The sequence below is a fragment of the Mercurialis annua genome, linkage group LG4, assembly GCF_937616625.2.
Source record: "Mercurialis annua linkage group LG4, ddMerAnnu1.2, whole genome shotgun sequence".
Taxonomy (NCBI): Eukaryota; Viridiplantae; Streptophyta; class Magnoliopsida; order Malpighiales; family Euphorbiaceae; genus Mercurialis; species Mercurialis annua.
This window is the reverse complement of record NC_065573.1, coordinates 20,905,231-20,920,702: the sequence shown is the minus strand read 5'-3', so window position 1 is coordinate 20,920,702 and position 15,472 is coordinate 20,905,231. Positions and strand designations below refer to the sequence as shown.

General features: G+C 32.9%; 2 protein-coding genes across 2 annotated transcripts; one reads left to right on the top strand and one right to left on the bottom strand.

The window, feature by feature from the left end:
- Positions 1 to 963: 963 nt before the first annotated feature.
- Positions 964 to 3,499, bottom strand: LOC126677195 (uncharacterized). Its single transcript, XM_050371701.2, has 3 exons — positions 2,645 to 3,499; positions 1,650 to 1,818; positions 964 to 1,502 (listed from the first exon to the last, which is right to left on the bottom strand). Exons 1-3 carry the CDS (start codon positions 3,392 to 3,394, stop codon positions 1,048 to 1,050), a joined length of 1,374 nt encoding a protein of 457 aa, XP_050227658.1. The 5' UTR covers positions 3,395 to 3,499; the 3' UTR covers positions 964 to 1,047.
- A 3,322-nt stretch (positions 3,500 to 6,821) lies between these two features.
- LOC126677197 (uncharacterized) lies at positions 6,822 to 9,884 on the top strand. Its single transcript, XM_050371703.2, has 7 exons — positions 6,822 to 7,078; positions 7,150 to 7,325; positions 7,882 to 7,949; positions 8,058 to 8,159; positions 8,290 to 8,445; positions 8,754 to 8,876; positions 9,565 to 9,884. The coding sequence occupies exons 1-7, from the start codon at positions 7,017 to 7,019 to the stop codon at positions 9,811 to 9,813; spliced, it is 936 nt and encodes a 311-aa protein (XP_050227660.1). The 5' UTR covers positions 6,822 to 7,016; the 3' UTR covers positions 9,814 to 9,884.
- The last annotated feature ends 5,588 nt before the right edge of the window (positions 9,885 to 15,472 follow it).

Sequence of the window (15,472 nt, the reverse complement as noted above, 5' to 3'; positions counted from 1 at the left end):
TCCTGTTAAATATAGGTACTAAATCGTTAACGGAATAAGATATGAGGTACCAAATCGTTTATATAATTGAAACTGAGGTATCAAATCGTTTGAAAGTAAATTTAAAATTATTAACGGAACTAATAGAAGGGTCTTATAGTTTACAAAATCAAAATTGAGATAGCAAATCGTTTGATTTTCAAATAAGGGGTATCAAACTATGAATTATGTTAAATGTGAGGGGTTTTAGAGTAATTTGCTTTTTTGTAATTGGTATGAGCAAGCTATCTCTTAATAAGAGGTGTTTGCTATTGAATTTTAAAAAAGTATTTCTTTTAAGTTACTATTTTTTTATGAAACAAACTGATATTTTCAGTAACAAACTTTAGAATCTAATTCTACAAATTTTGATTTTTGTAAAGAATTAAAATTGATAAAAAAATCAAAGTATATTTATCATCCTCACAACAAAAAATCGATTAAAACTAAATCAACTGGCCTATTTTGGTAGATTTTTGGTTAATTCGATGGTTCGATTGGTTTGGTTAAAAAAATTGTTAGTTTGATTACAATTAAGAGTTTAAAGTTTTGATTAACCAAATATTTTATTTTTATTTTTATCAGTTTAACGGGGTTAACAAAATTAACCGATTTATTTGGTCCGTTTGATTTTATATTTTGAAAATTCAATTAATTTAAATAATTTAGTCAGTTTGATTTAAAAAAAAATCGGCTTACTCTGTTCGGTTTAATCAAACCGACCAAATGCTGTTTAGACCAGTAACCTCGATTGTGTTTGAGCTACCATCAAACTAATGCATGGCACAAAGTAGTTGACCTTACCTTACATAAATTGATTTTCCAATCAAGCTACTCTCATTCTTCTAAAGGGAATTTAATGTTACTCCACTTACTGATGGTGCCCACCAACTATGCATTACAAGGATTCCATGAAATCAAATCATGAAAATGATTGAAACCTTTTCTCTATAATTCTATTTTAAGCATATCATTACATATCAGATTACTGATCCATCTCATAGTATGGAGTTCACAAGATGAAAAAATCTAGCTCTCCTCAAAACTATTAACAAGAATTATCTTCATATCATCGGTTAGCTTCTGTATTTGCTCCCTGGAATGCAATGGTGATGGATACACACAGGCGCAGTCCAACCGTCCATCACGTATGGTGTGGAATAAAGCGAGCGACGGACCAATACCATGGGCCGAAGCGCATCCAATATAGTCATCTATTCCTAGCTCTCCAAGCATTGGACTAGATTCATCAATCACATTGTCCTCAAATACTGATATGCAGGCAGTTCTTGACGATGCTGATGGAGTTAAACCCGGATTATCAATAGCTTTTCCCATTAAGAAATTCAAGTCGCCCATATCGGTGAAGTGCTTTCCGTTGTTCTTCGCATTCGCAAAAGACGTGTAACATCTATTCGCTACCTCCCATAGCTCGTCACCTCCATTAATGTCATGTGTATTCAGGATAGCAGAGTGGTAAAATCCTGATACAATCAATATTCAGGGATAGTATTGTAGAAAGCACATTTAAACTTTGTATTGACCTAATGACTGAAAAAATCTAAACCTTTTGCACGTATTTTTATATGAGTAACACTATTGATCGACTTAAATGCAAGAAATAGATTTACCGAAACTGTGACTATTGAGCACAGGATCCAGAATTGACCGACAATCAACGAGAGTTACAACAGCATACTTCTGAGACTGGTTTCCAGGAAGGTCTTTCGAGACATGTGCAGCAATCAAACCAGCAGCTGCTAATGCTCCACACAGTTTAATCCCTCTTGATTTGCAGCCCTTCAAGTACAAAAGTGATTAATTATGCCGATCATGTCACAAATACTTTCAAGATTAGTACTAGCTTAAAATAGTAGATTGCCACCTGTCTTTCACCTAACAAATATCAACATTATGAGATTCCAATACATCTTTTTTTCCTCCAAAAATAACAGCAAAATGATGCTAGCATGTTCAATTTTTATCATAAGTTTCTGAATTTGAATCGAATTATTGGAGAAGGACCACTGCACACCGCGGCAAAACGGTCAAGTAATCAACCTCGTGAGTCATGATCAAGTACTAACAAGGATTGATTGCTTCTTGTTCACAAAAGGAACAGGACTAGTATAACTGAGTTTTCAAGTCAAACTTATGAAAGGAATTTAAAGCTATCTACACTTCATAGTGAATGTGAATCACAAGTTAATTATTCGTCTATATTTGTGTGTTTTCCACATCTTCCAATTAAGCTACTCTCAAGCTATCTACACTTCATGCCAACAAGGCTGAAGCATGAAGCAGAAAGCAACCCTTCACCTATGATGATCCTAATTCCTCGTCTCGTCCATCAATTATTTCCATGTTTCCATTTCCTTCTTAACTAATTATGATATTACATTTATTAAAACCCATCTATATCAAGCGATAAAATAACAATTATAATCGACTAACTGTAATTAAACTGATTAAGAAGTTATCTATTCTACAGTAAAATCTCGAGTTCAGGCCTTGCCTAAAGAAGCAACTGATTCATCTAACTCACCAAGACCAAGTAAATAAATCCTCAATAATGCAATAAAACTAACAAAGCCAACAAAAATAAATGAATTTCAGCCACACAAACCTCAAGAAGCTTGAAAGTATCACCAGAATTCATCTGCAATCTCATAACTTGAGAGCATCTGGCCGAATTAGCATCAACAAAATTCAAATGAGCCAATCTAAATGAATTCAAAGAATACCCAACAACGTCCATTCCTCTAGCCCAAAAGGGTTTATTATTTTTCCCAGCAGGAACACACTCCTCAATCGGAGCACCCATTTCCTCCTTATAATTCTCCGCCTCACCGCCACTCATCACTTCCAACACCTCTCTCAGTAAAGCCACAGCAGATGTCCGGTCGCAAGCCGACGTGTGCAGCCGCAGAACCAACACCCACTTCATTTCGCTTAGCGTGTAAACACTGGCGTAAAACAAAACGGCGTCGTCTGTGGGAGATGACCATGGGTTTATGTTCATTTCATGCTCAAGAATGTATTGATGCGGAGGAATGGGGTTATTATTATTACTATTTTCATTGAGAATGGTTAGTGTTGATGGAAGATCGAAGAGGTGGATTTGGAGACTGGGAGAGGGGAGTGTAATGTAGGAGAAGGCGGCGGTGAGCGGGTCGAAGTGGAGGGTGGATCGGAGAATGGGGTGGCAAATTTGGAGGTGGCGGAGAGCGGATTGGAGAGTGGGGATATTTGGGGGTTTTGAAAGGAGAAGGGCTAAGACTGTTATGCCTGTTCCTGATGGAACAGCTTTGCACCAGCTTAACTCGGTTCCACCGACTCGTCTGGCCATGGGTTCTTGGGCGTCTGAGTCTGACATTGTGGTCTTAAGAAGAAAGAAAAAGGAAGAAGATGATGAAAATGAGTGACGTTTTTGTTTCAATTTGGATAAATATTGAAATCTATTTGACTATTTGACCGCTGTGTTTTAAAGACCAAACCGATGAGATCACTGGTTCTCCATTCAATCTTCAATTTAACCATTTATATAAACCATTAATCCCTCCGTTCTTTTTTAGTTGTCCATTTAGCAAAATATATTTGTTTATAATTAGTTGTCCATTTAGAATTTTAATCTGATTTTAGCTATTATCTTTCAAATTTATCCATCCCTAATAAATGACTCTATGTTTTAACTTAAAAGACATTTATTGACTAATAAGGTTATATTAGTATTTCTCTTTAAAAATCAAGATAAAAAGAAGCACTATCTTAGTATGTGCAATATTGGCTAAATGGACAACTAAAAAAGAACGGAGGGAGTAGCGTTTTTCCCGTGGGTTGTAATATTTTTTATTTATTTTTTTATTAACTTTTAAATTATTATCAAAATTTATTATACAATTTATGGTGTTTAGCTGTTAAATTATAGACTAAAATTCAAATTCAAATACTATATAATTAATAATTAATATTATTTTCATATTTTAAACTGTCAATTGTTATCAAATTCAAACAAATATTGTTAAACTCAAAAAAGCCACAAAATAGTTCCTAAATTGTTTAGTTATCAAAATAATTAATGTAATAATAAAAAAAAACATTATAAAAATAATTGTCGTATTGAAATGTGCTAAATAAAGAAGCATAAATTATGAGAGTTAATTTCATCTTTAATTTATCTTATAAAAATTTGAAATGGCAAAAAAAAATAAAAAAAAAATCTGACATATTAAATTATTATTTTTTTGGATAATTCTACAAAATAATCTGACAGAAGGATCTCTCAGTTAACAAAATAAAAACTGAAAGACCATTAAATAGACTTTTAAAATAAGAGATACCAAACTGTTAATTATGATATACTTCAGAGACCTTTAAATAATTTGCTCTAAAATCAATTATCAATAAATTGGTACAATTATTACCAGAACATTTGATATTAATGTTACTAAAATGAAAAAATTTCTTTACGTTTCTTTCATAACTTTAAATCGACATATAATATTCAGCCTATAAAAAATTTCTCCTTGTATTTTAGTGCAATGGAATATCAGTCTTTAATTTTAATTCGATTTAAACTTATTCATGGATTGGATATTTTCTCTCATTTATTATATAACACTTCTAGTATTGAATCTGTCTCTAAAACTATGGTGGATGATATAAATGGTTGCATTCAGTCTCTTTGGGTTGATTATGGAATCTCTCTCTAAAATTATAATCGTGCTAATACAATTATCAAATCAAATTAAGTATCCAACCAACTAAGAAAATATATTAATTAATGTTTCCAAGTTATATTAGCAAATAATTTTTTATTGAGTAATTTTATTCAATTTTGTTTATTTTTTTATAAATCATAGTCTAATTGGATTGAATCATTAGAACTATCCAAACTCTATAGGTATAAATATTTTTTTTAATTGCATTATAACTATTACTAATTCCTATTCATACTCTTGTAATTTTTTTTATAAAAGCACAATGTGTATCTTATATTTAGAAAAACATTTATGTTTTCTTAATATTTAGTTTAATTCAAATTAATTACTTTAATAGAAAATTTTAAATAAAGTAAGAATAATTAGAATATAATTTTGTCATTTAATGGTCAAATATATTATCAAACTTAGTTTAAGATAGACTAATTTTTACAAAATAAATTTTATTATTATGATTTTACTTATTTCCTTATTAAATAATTTTAATAATATTGTGCATTTAATTTTTCTACTTCATTAATTTATATTTATATTTAAATATTAAAGAATAAATTACATTCTAAATATTAAAGTATCAAATATATATAGCTATAAATAATTTAAACATGAATTATTAGAATTATCAAATATGCATAGCTATAAAATTTAAAAAAATATACAAAATAAACTCTAAAAATATTGTTTAAAATATTATTTATCTTCAATATCTATCATTTAGTTTAAAGTTCAAATTAATTGCTTTATCAATAAATCAAAAGATAAAATAAAAATTATTAAATTTTATTTTAGTCATTTAATAATCAAATTCGTTATACTTTCTGAAAGAAATTTAGTTGAAAATAATAATAAATGGATCGATGGAAATATATTTAATATTAACAACTAATTATTTCCATATTAGGCTAGCAAATATATATCAAATTTTAGTGGCCTTGAAAGCTTTTTTTTTTTTTACATTTTTAGAGACCAAAATAGCATTTTTACCTTTTTTTTGGATAGCACACATTAATCAAATTTAATAGACAATTAACCACTTCACCCTAATTTAAACAATAACCCTAGCCCTAACCCTAATCTCTATAAATAGAACAGTTAAAATCATAATCGGAGGAGGCAAGCACAATCAATAAAAAATCCTAATTTTTCACGTACGAATACCCCAATTTTGCACACCTCAGGCCGAACCACACACACCAAATTCCAGTCAATCGTTCGAATCGAATTTGCAAATTTACTATTGCACTACGATCTACACTAATTCTATGTCTAGATCTCTATATTATTATAAATTATATAATTTATAATAATATAGTAGTAAAATAAAAAAAATTTAATTTTTTTTTAAAAATTAATTAGATATAATTATATTAAATTTTATAATTCAAGTATTAATCGATAAATTTGAGGTTAAAACTATAGTTTAAATGACTAAACTTTTTAGTATGTTAATTGGGTCGTATTAGTCATATTAGATTAGTCATATAATTGTATCAATCATACCCATCTATCATAACGTGTTAATCATGTTGTGTCGCGTTATACGTTTAAATTTGTTTAGTTAAATGTTATGTGTTCGTGTTTACCTTAATTGTAACATTATAGGTTTACTCATTTTGATACTTCTAATCTTGAGTCTAATATTTCAAAAATACATACATTTATGTATTTTTTTAATTCAATTTTAATTTTTTTATACCATAATTTTTTATTTTTTTAGATAATGTCATAAAAATTTCACCAACTTTACATATTTTTTCATTTTAATCACGCTGTTTAAAAAGCGTCATTTTCATGCACGAACTACTAATTTTTTTCAAATTCATACACCGTTCAAAAATCCGGTAAAAATTGATGATTTGTCACTATCTGATTCGTTATGGCAAGTCACTCTCCAGTTGCCAATTCATCAATTTTCACCGGATTTTTAAACGATTTATGAATTAGAAAAAAAATAATAGTTTGTGTATGAAATGATGATTTTTAAACAGCGTGATTAAAATATAAAAACGTGTAAAGTTGGTGAATTTGTATTAAATTCACCTTTATTTTTTTTATCTTTTTTAAATCAAGCCTTTTCAACTCAAAAAAAAGAAAGTTCAGATATGTCACTCTCGAAAATTACGCCCCTTTAAACATCTGTTGTTCTTCCTCTGCCTCCAGCGCCGCCTCCGTTGCTCCGGTGGCTCCAACAGCCGTTTGTCTTCGGCTGAGATTCCAACATCACAAGCTCGTAAGCGTCGCGAGTGTTCCGTTCGTAGGTTTATCATCGGTTTTTCTATGAAAATGCGCTTCCATACCACTTTATGCTCTCTGAATCCTATACAGCTTCCGTCTCCAATGTATGTATGCGATCACTCTCTCAATATTAATTATTTATGGGTGAAATTATAATTGTGCTGTTTCTATGCAGGGGAATTCATTTTTGGTATGTTGTTCCTGATGAGGTGAAAAGTGAGGCTCTTTTGAATAAATATATGCAAGTTTTATCTCCAATTGAGAAGCAAAATGTACTATCTTTGCCCAGTGATCATCTTCAAAAACGAGCACTACTAGCCCGTACCTTAGTTCGGACCACCCTTGCTAGATGTATGTGTTTTTTCATTATTTTCATTGTTATTTATTGTGTAAAAGTTGCGATATTTGTGTGTTCTTAGTATGATATTCTATGATAATTATCTGGGTATTTATCAAGTTACCTTTCTGAACTATGTGTTGATTCTTGGTTCTAAAAGTTATGTATATGCATTCAAGTGAAGCAAATAGTATTGATTTGAAATGATTGTTCTGGATAATGCAAGTTCGATTCTTTATTTGTTTTTTCTTAAAAGTTGGAGGAGTAGAATCTACCAACAAATAACTGAAATGAATTTGTTTTAATGCATGCATATGACAACATTGTGATTGTAAATAAACTGCAATTCAAAATTATGTTTCACAATGAGGTCCATTATATATGATTTTTTTATCTTTGAATTGATCGTCAAAGTCTTCATCGTCACTGGAATTGGCATCCAAGCAGTCCTAGTTTACACTTTTCTTTTGAATAAAACTATAGAGCTTGTTGGCTTTTGAAATGTTTTAGGACTTTGACTAGATAGGTGTTCTATGGACTTTTGAACAATGTTTTTTTTTTCGTTACTAGATCAGATAAATCACCATAATGATCCAAGTTCCTTGAAATTCAGAAGGAATACCTATGGGAAGCCTGAGGTTAGTTTTCTTTTCTGCTTCAATTGTTTACTAGACATATCTTTTGTTCTTCCGGATTGAAAAGCTCATTTTTGTTTCATGCTCGATGTTGGTGTTTTCATAGCATAGGTGGAGTGGCAAATGGAGGATGGCTGGTTCCCACCATCATTACATTTCAACATCTCACATACTTCTTCTTTAATAGCTTGTGGAGTGACTCAGAATTCACAAGTATGCAGTTTATACACTACTTTTGGCTGTTGCAAGACATTTGTATTCAGCTTATGTTTTTTTTTACTTTTTACCTTTCCTTTTTCTGTTAAGAAGATAGCACCTAAACCTGTTTAAATTTGGAATACAGATTGGTATTGACGTGGAAGAAAAGCTACGGAAGATAAAAAATAATGTCTTAGCTTTTGCACGGCGTTACTTTTCTGTCCATGAAGTGGAATTTTTAAGTGCCATTTCAGAACCAGAAGTACAGCGTCAGGAGTTCCTAAAATTGTGGACCCTCAAAGTGAGTATGGCGTTAAAAGCCTATAAACTTCATAAAAGTTATTAATTCTCGATCACTTACTTTATATAATGAAAGATTGTTTTTTGAATATTCCCTGCATTACTTTTTAAGCTTGTTGTAAGCTTATAATAGAACAGGAATCGGAAAAAATGCATGTTTATATTCTTCTTCCTTTGAGGGAATGATGCAGCCTTTTTCCTTGTCTTTTGTTGCTGTTGTCAATTTCCGTTTTAGTGGTTATCATTCATTTCTTCCTTCTCAGGTGTCTTTGACACGTGCTCTGATTAGTTACTAATTATCATTTGTAGGAGGCTTATGTTAAAGCTTTAGGAAAAGGTTTCTCTGCTGCACCTTTCAAGACCTTTACCATTCGTGTAAAGGCTGCCGCTAAGTCTGACCAAGCTGTTTTTCCTGATGATTTGGATTGTGAGGTATGGCAAAAAAGCTTTTTAAACAAATAGCTAATGTTAATTAAGAAATGTCACTGGATTCCTAACCACACAAGTAGATATCATTACACACCGTTTTATCTTGTCCTCAGAAAACGTAACAAAAACTTGAGAAGATGTATGCAGATTGCTACTGCAACTGAATAATCTTTGTCTTCTCATTCAAATACTCGCTTTTAACATGTTGGCAAAAACAGTAACAAAAGTCTCTAGACCAGGCAGATATGCATCTTGCACTGAATAGTGTGTGTTGTTTCTTTTAAATAACTCCTTTATTCATCTGAATAAAACAGGTCTATTGATTCTCTACTTCACACCATTTAGCCTTGTCCTCTGGCTATTGAGCATTCGTTGTACAGACTTGAGTATTAATTTGTCTCCAAAACTTGCACGCAATGGGCAACTCATATCTAAATTGATTTTTTTTGTCAACTAGTCCCTTGAATTTTTCAATTTTCATCGATTATACCGAATGTGTTAATTTTGAAAATAACCTGAAGGGTTAATTGACTAAAAATTTGAATTGATTGACCATACTTAACTTTAGAAGATAAGTTGATATTTAAGTTGATACTGTCGCTTCTGCATTATTATTGTCATATTTTTTACTATTAACGTAAGTCTTTCTAGTAAGAGTGTTTTGAAATTTCAGTTTTATTTGTGCAATCAGGTATCTGAGATAATGGTGGAATCTTTTGATGATCCAAAGAAGTTCAGTAGCAATTGGCAATTTGCTCTCATGGAATTGTCAGGTTCTCATTATGCTTCCATTTGCGTAGAAAAATATAAAACTAGTAAAGTTGGACCGAAAGTTCCGTTGAAATTAACCGTGTGGAAAACCATTCCATTTGTTGAAGATGAATGTGTTTCCGGAACTGACTCGGTTGTGCCTATTGGAGGCTTGGTTAAAATTATTTGACTGTATAATCCCCTTTTCATTTACAATGTAAATTTCATATACATATCAATGCCAATCTTTTCAAGCAGCAAGGCAACTCTTTGCATGCCATTTAAATTATTTGACTGTATGATCCCTTTTTCATTTACAATTTAAATTTCATATTCATATCAATGCCAATCTTTTCAAGCAGCAAGGGGACTCTTTGCATGCCATCATTTCTGATGTTTGATGATGTGCGCAGCAGCTTTTCGCTCTGGAAGTTGCAACTCTTCCAACTCTTTGGGAAAAGTTTTATCAGAATCTTGATCTATTAAGTATTAACTAAAGAACAAAGTGCCAACGTGTTCCTGAACTTGTGACACTTATGTAACCCAATTTATACTTTTTTAAGTAACTAACTCCAAATTTTTTCATTTTTGAGTCATTAACCCATGAAAAGAGGTTTTTACTAATTCAAATACTAAAAGAAGATATCACTTCACACATTTGGACACTCCCGACTAAACTCAACCTCTAGATAATCCTAGGTTTCCTCACCACTATAAATACAACCCTTAGACAGCCTAGCCAAATATCGGTCTAGAAATAGAAAAAGCAAACTCTGTTGTCGAATTCTAACCCTAAAGCCTAAGTGTTGGCCAAACCCCTCACTCAGACACACTCAAACCACGTTCAAATTCTATCCTAAAACAAAACTATACGCTTTAATATGTCAAATTCAAAACTACTACGCACGATTCGAAACTAGATTCCACATCCACTTTGCTAGTAAATGAGCGTAAAACTCATAATGGTACTTATGAGGACCATTTTTGTTTTTTGTATCACTTTTTCCTTGATTATTTAAGAATTGCTGGATTTCGTGTTATTAGACTACATGTTTAGGTTGTTTTACTATAAATTGCTTAAATTATATTTTGCCATAAACTGCCATAAAATTGAATTAGAAAGCATGTTTTAGGTCCGTCCTAATGTTTTTATTATGTTAAATTCGAATATGTTAAATTCTAAGCACTTAGGGACCATGTTAGAATTAAGACTACCTTTTCTTTGTGTTCTTGGCGTGCATGTTGTCTTGCCATTAAAATTGCCTCAAAAATTATAATTAGGGTATATTAATGTATGTTTGGTCACTATTTATAGATTCCATAATATTTATGTCTTTCTCTATGCGTTTGAATTCTTTTGCGTGTTTTTAGCATGAAAAACGAATGGCAAACGAGTGAAAACGACAAAACTACAACCTTCGCACGAACCGGCGCCGCCGCCACTACAACCGGAGGCGCCGCCAAGAAAAATTGGCTGCGCCGGCACTACAACCGGTGCCGAGTTTGTGACCTCTTTTGCTTCCCCGAATCGCTTCCAGATCTTCCCAGATTCTCATTGATCTTGTTTTTAGGTTTACGGGCTCGTTTAAACTCGGAACCAGACCCTGTTTGAACCCAGATTTATGGTTTTTTTATGTTCTTTAATACTTTGTGTTTGTAATGGGCTAGTCCCAATGTAATTTGGGTTTTGAAGCTCAAAATTGTAACCATAATGTAAACCGAGCCCATGAGTCCACAACCGGCAAACCCAACAACTTTCAGACCAGATTCCGGGTCCATCCAAACTCAAAATTGATCCCGGTTCAAACCAGTAGAACCGAATCAACGAGACAAACGACTTCTATGTTCTACTCGAGAACCAATTTTGACCACACAAACGGTTAAAACGTGGCGAGTGTTAGTCACTCAAGTCAACGAGATTTAAAAGTATCTCTTACCTTGCATGTATATCCAAATGCCCATGAGAACGTCGATATTCTTTATCACTTTCCAAAAGCATGCAAATCCAATACAAGCTAAATGACTAACCACATTAAATTAGTTAATCCAATCAAATCCAGTAAATCACCTAGACATCTTTAGGATTGCATGTAAAATGTAATTAGAGGTTATATAGGATTTTCAAGAATAACTCAATAAAATCAATCAAACATATAGATAAAGTATTTAGGCTTTGTGCATGTAATCAATCCAGACCAGCCAATACTTATTATTTTTTAAAAACCGTCAGGTTTAGATGTATGCTTAGGAGTAATTGCTACTTGACTAGTTCAGATCGAGTCATATGCGCGTCAAACATGTTTACTGCTTTCATAAGTGTTTTTTCCTTCGGTACCATATCCAGTGAGCTGCAATTTAGATGTCAAAATGATACCGATACATCCAGTTGGTAAAAAGTAGAGCTTAATAAGCCAAGCACATGAGTCTCCGAAATGTCCATGAACCCGGTATTTGGTCGGCGTACGGTAATCTTACCCATAAGCGAGTAAGGTTATCGAGTCGATGTAAAAGGCATTCTTAGCTGAGCTAGATAGCGACTCCATATTATTTCAAAACTTGTCCAAAATGGAGTCTTTCCATAAGCCTAGGCGAACGGGAGCCTCGGAACCCCCCCTCCTTCCGCTCACACACATGTTTAGCCAGAAATTGTTTTTTTGCCGTGCTTGACATATTTGCTTCCAGATCCGCATAGAAACATGTATTTAGGATGTTTTGGAGTGTTTAGAATGTTTAGATTTCAATTCTAGTGCATGTTTTGCACGTTTTGAGTGTTTTTTAGTGTTTTGCATGAAAAACCGAGCCGAACGACGAACTACCGCCGTTTGACGAAATGGCGCTGCCGCCACTCCCTTTGATGCCGTGGTGCCCTATTTTAGACACATATTTTCGGACAGGTAAAAAGTGATAAGGGACTGAAGCGTCCAATGATGATCTCCAGAGATATTTGTCCGGGTGACGAGCTTGTGGTCAATTTGTCGGATTCAAGCTGGTTAGATCCGTGTGCAGTTACAAAACTTAAGGGATTAAAACGTAATTAGTCATAAATAGCCTATAAAAATTCAAAGAGATTGTGATCTAAGTCTAAGAAATTGGACTAATTATAACATCTTAGAAGTTTATTTGTCAATTTGCAAGTTTGACGAGATAAATTGACCATACCCAAACTCTTGGAGTCTTAGAAGTTGTTTTTAATATTTTCAGGTACTAAAATAAATTTTTAGACCCCTTTTTCTTAGCACACAAGATTTAATATGAAGTAAATATTAATAATTATCTAATTAACACTCATAAATCTATTACTTCACACACTTACACAATTTTGACTCAACTCTAACACCTAATTAATAGACTCTAACCCTAACTTAGATTCTAGCTAACCCTAAGCTTCCCCTAATCACTATAAATAGGACTCTAGGATAACCTAGTAAAAGCTGGGACTAGTGAAATCAGTACGTGACAAAAACAAATACAAATCCTAAAAATACCTTGTGTTGGCCGAACCCCCCAACCCCACACTTCACAATCAATTTTAGTGCAGAATCAAGCTAAATACATTTTTATTACTCGAGAAGGAACGACTGCGCATAGATCCGAAGCAGGATTCCACATCTGGATCACCAGAAAAAATGAACCAAAGTATCAGAATGGTACTTTTGAGGACCCTCTATTAATCTCTATCACTTTTTCACATATTGCATGCTAGATCTCTAAGATTTTTTGTAATTAATTGATTAACTTCTTAAACAGTTGGTTCTGATAATTTTCATAATTTCCATGATTGCCATAATCGATATTTATGTCATGTTTGAACCAAATCTTAATTAGAAATATGTTTTTTAGAGTGTTCTATATGTTTAAATCGCTTTCATATGCTAGATGTGTCGGTAGAATTGCACGTTTAGCTATACATTGTGTTTTTTTGCCATGATTGATGTTCTTGACATATTTGACTCCAGATCTTCTTAGAAACATGTGTTAGGACGTTTTTGAATATTTAGGATGTTTGGATTTCAATTGCACTACATATTTTGAGCGTTTTGGTCGTTTTTGCATAAAAATCGAACCAAGCCACACCAAACCGCACCAAACGACGAATTTACGACATCATCTTAGAAGTGGCCCGCCCACCACTATGCCATGGCGCCGCCTCCACTTGATTTAGAATCATATGCGAGTCTTACCTGATTTAGTGATTTCCTATATTGATTGCATACATATTTACTTTCTAATACATTATCCTCTGAATTGCATGGATGTCGAGATGAGAAATAATTGGATATGTCCTGTAAATAAAAATATAATTTATAAACCAAGTACATGAGTTTCAGTAAAATGTCCACTAACCCGATCTTTTAGTCTGATGTACGATAATGTAACCCATAAGCGAGTGATAATCTAGTCGGTTGAAAATGCATTTCCTAGCTGAGTTAGGTGGCGACTTCATTTTTTTAAACCTTTTCAAATCCAAAGTCAGCCGTAAGCATGGGTGAGCGGCCCCGAATAGCCGCTCCACCCACACCTATGTTCATCGTTCCCAGAATCGTTCCTAGATCTTTCAGAATTTGATCCATACTTTTTTCTTTATTTTTATGGGTTCGTTTAAACTCAGAATTAGGTCCCGTTTGAGCCTACGAACATGTAGTTAGTTAAAGAATCTTAATATGTGTTGTAATTTGCATGTCCCAATTTATCTCAGGCCTTGAAGCCCATATTAGTAATCTGCCAAAGACGACCAAGTTCCGAAGCCTAAATCCGATGAATCCAGCAACTTCTAGAAGCAATTTTGATTCAGGTTGAACTAGGAATTGACCTTGATTTAAACTAGTGGATATGTATCGACTAGACAAAGAACTTTTGTGTTTTGACCGAGTTCTGATTCCGACCACATCGACAATCAAACGACTGACGAGTGCTTGGCAATCTGGTTCGACAAGGTTAATAATATCTCTAATCTTGTATGTTTATCACCTACCTTTTGTGTATTTTAGAATTGTTTAAACGCTTTACAAAGCATGTTCAAATAACATATTAACAAGTTAAAGGACTTAAACACCTAAATTAGTAATCAAATCCAGCAAGTCCAGCAAAATCACCATCATAGGATTGTCATGAAAACATAATTAGAATGTTGTATAGGCATTCAAGATGGCTTAACAAAATCAATCTCACTTAGACATCCGGTTTTAAGGTTTATCCATATAGAATAATGCAGACCAACGACTTATCTATTATCTGATAGACATTCCAATGATAGATGTATACTTAGGAGTACCTGCTAATTGTTTCACATACCAGTCCAGATCGAGTCATATGCTCGTCTAACATGATTTCTTGCTTTCTTTTATCGCTTTCATACATGTTTACTTTTTAGTACATTATTTTATGAATTTCATGAATGTCGAGATGAGAAATAACCGAATATGTCAAGTAAATAAGAATGTAATCGATAAGCAAAGTACAAGAGTTTCGATAATGTCCATCGAACCCGGTCTTTTGTTCTGATGTATGATAATCTCACCCATAAGTGAATGAGGTTATCCAGTCAGTATAAAAGGCATTTCCTAGCTGAGCTAGATGACGACTCCAATTTTCAAACCTTTCCAGATCCGAAGCCAACCGTAAGTCCAGGCGAGCGGCCTGTCAAACCCCGCTCAGCTCACAACTACACTATGCATGTATTGCATTAAAGTCTTATGCACAAACTAATAAGATCTTGTTGTTGTCATACTTGTTTCTCTCTTAACTTAATAAACTTTGCCTAAGTCATATTCTTCATGCTTATTCAACATTTAGTAAGATGATTAAACAATATTCAAGAAAACTAAATTATGCATGTATTGCATTGAAGT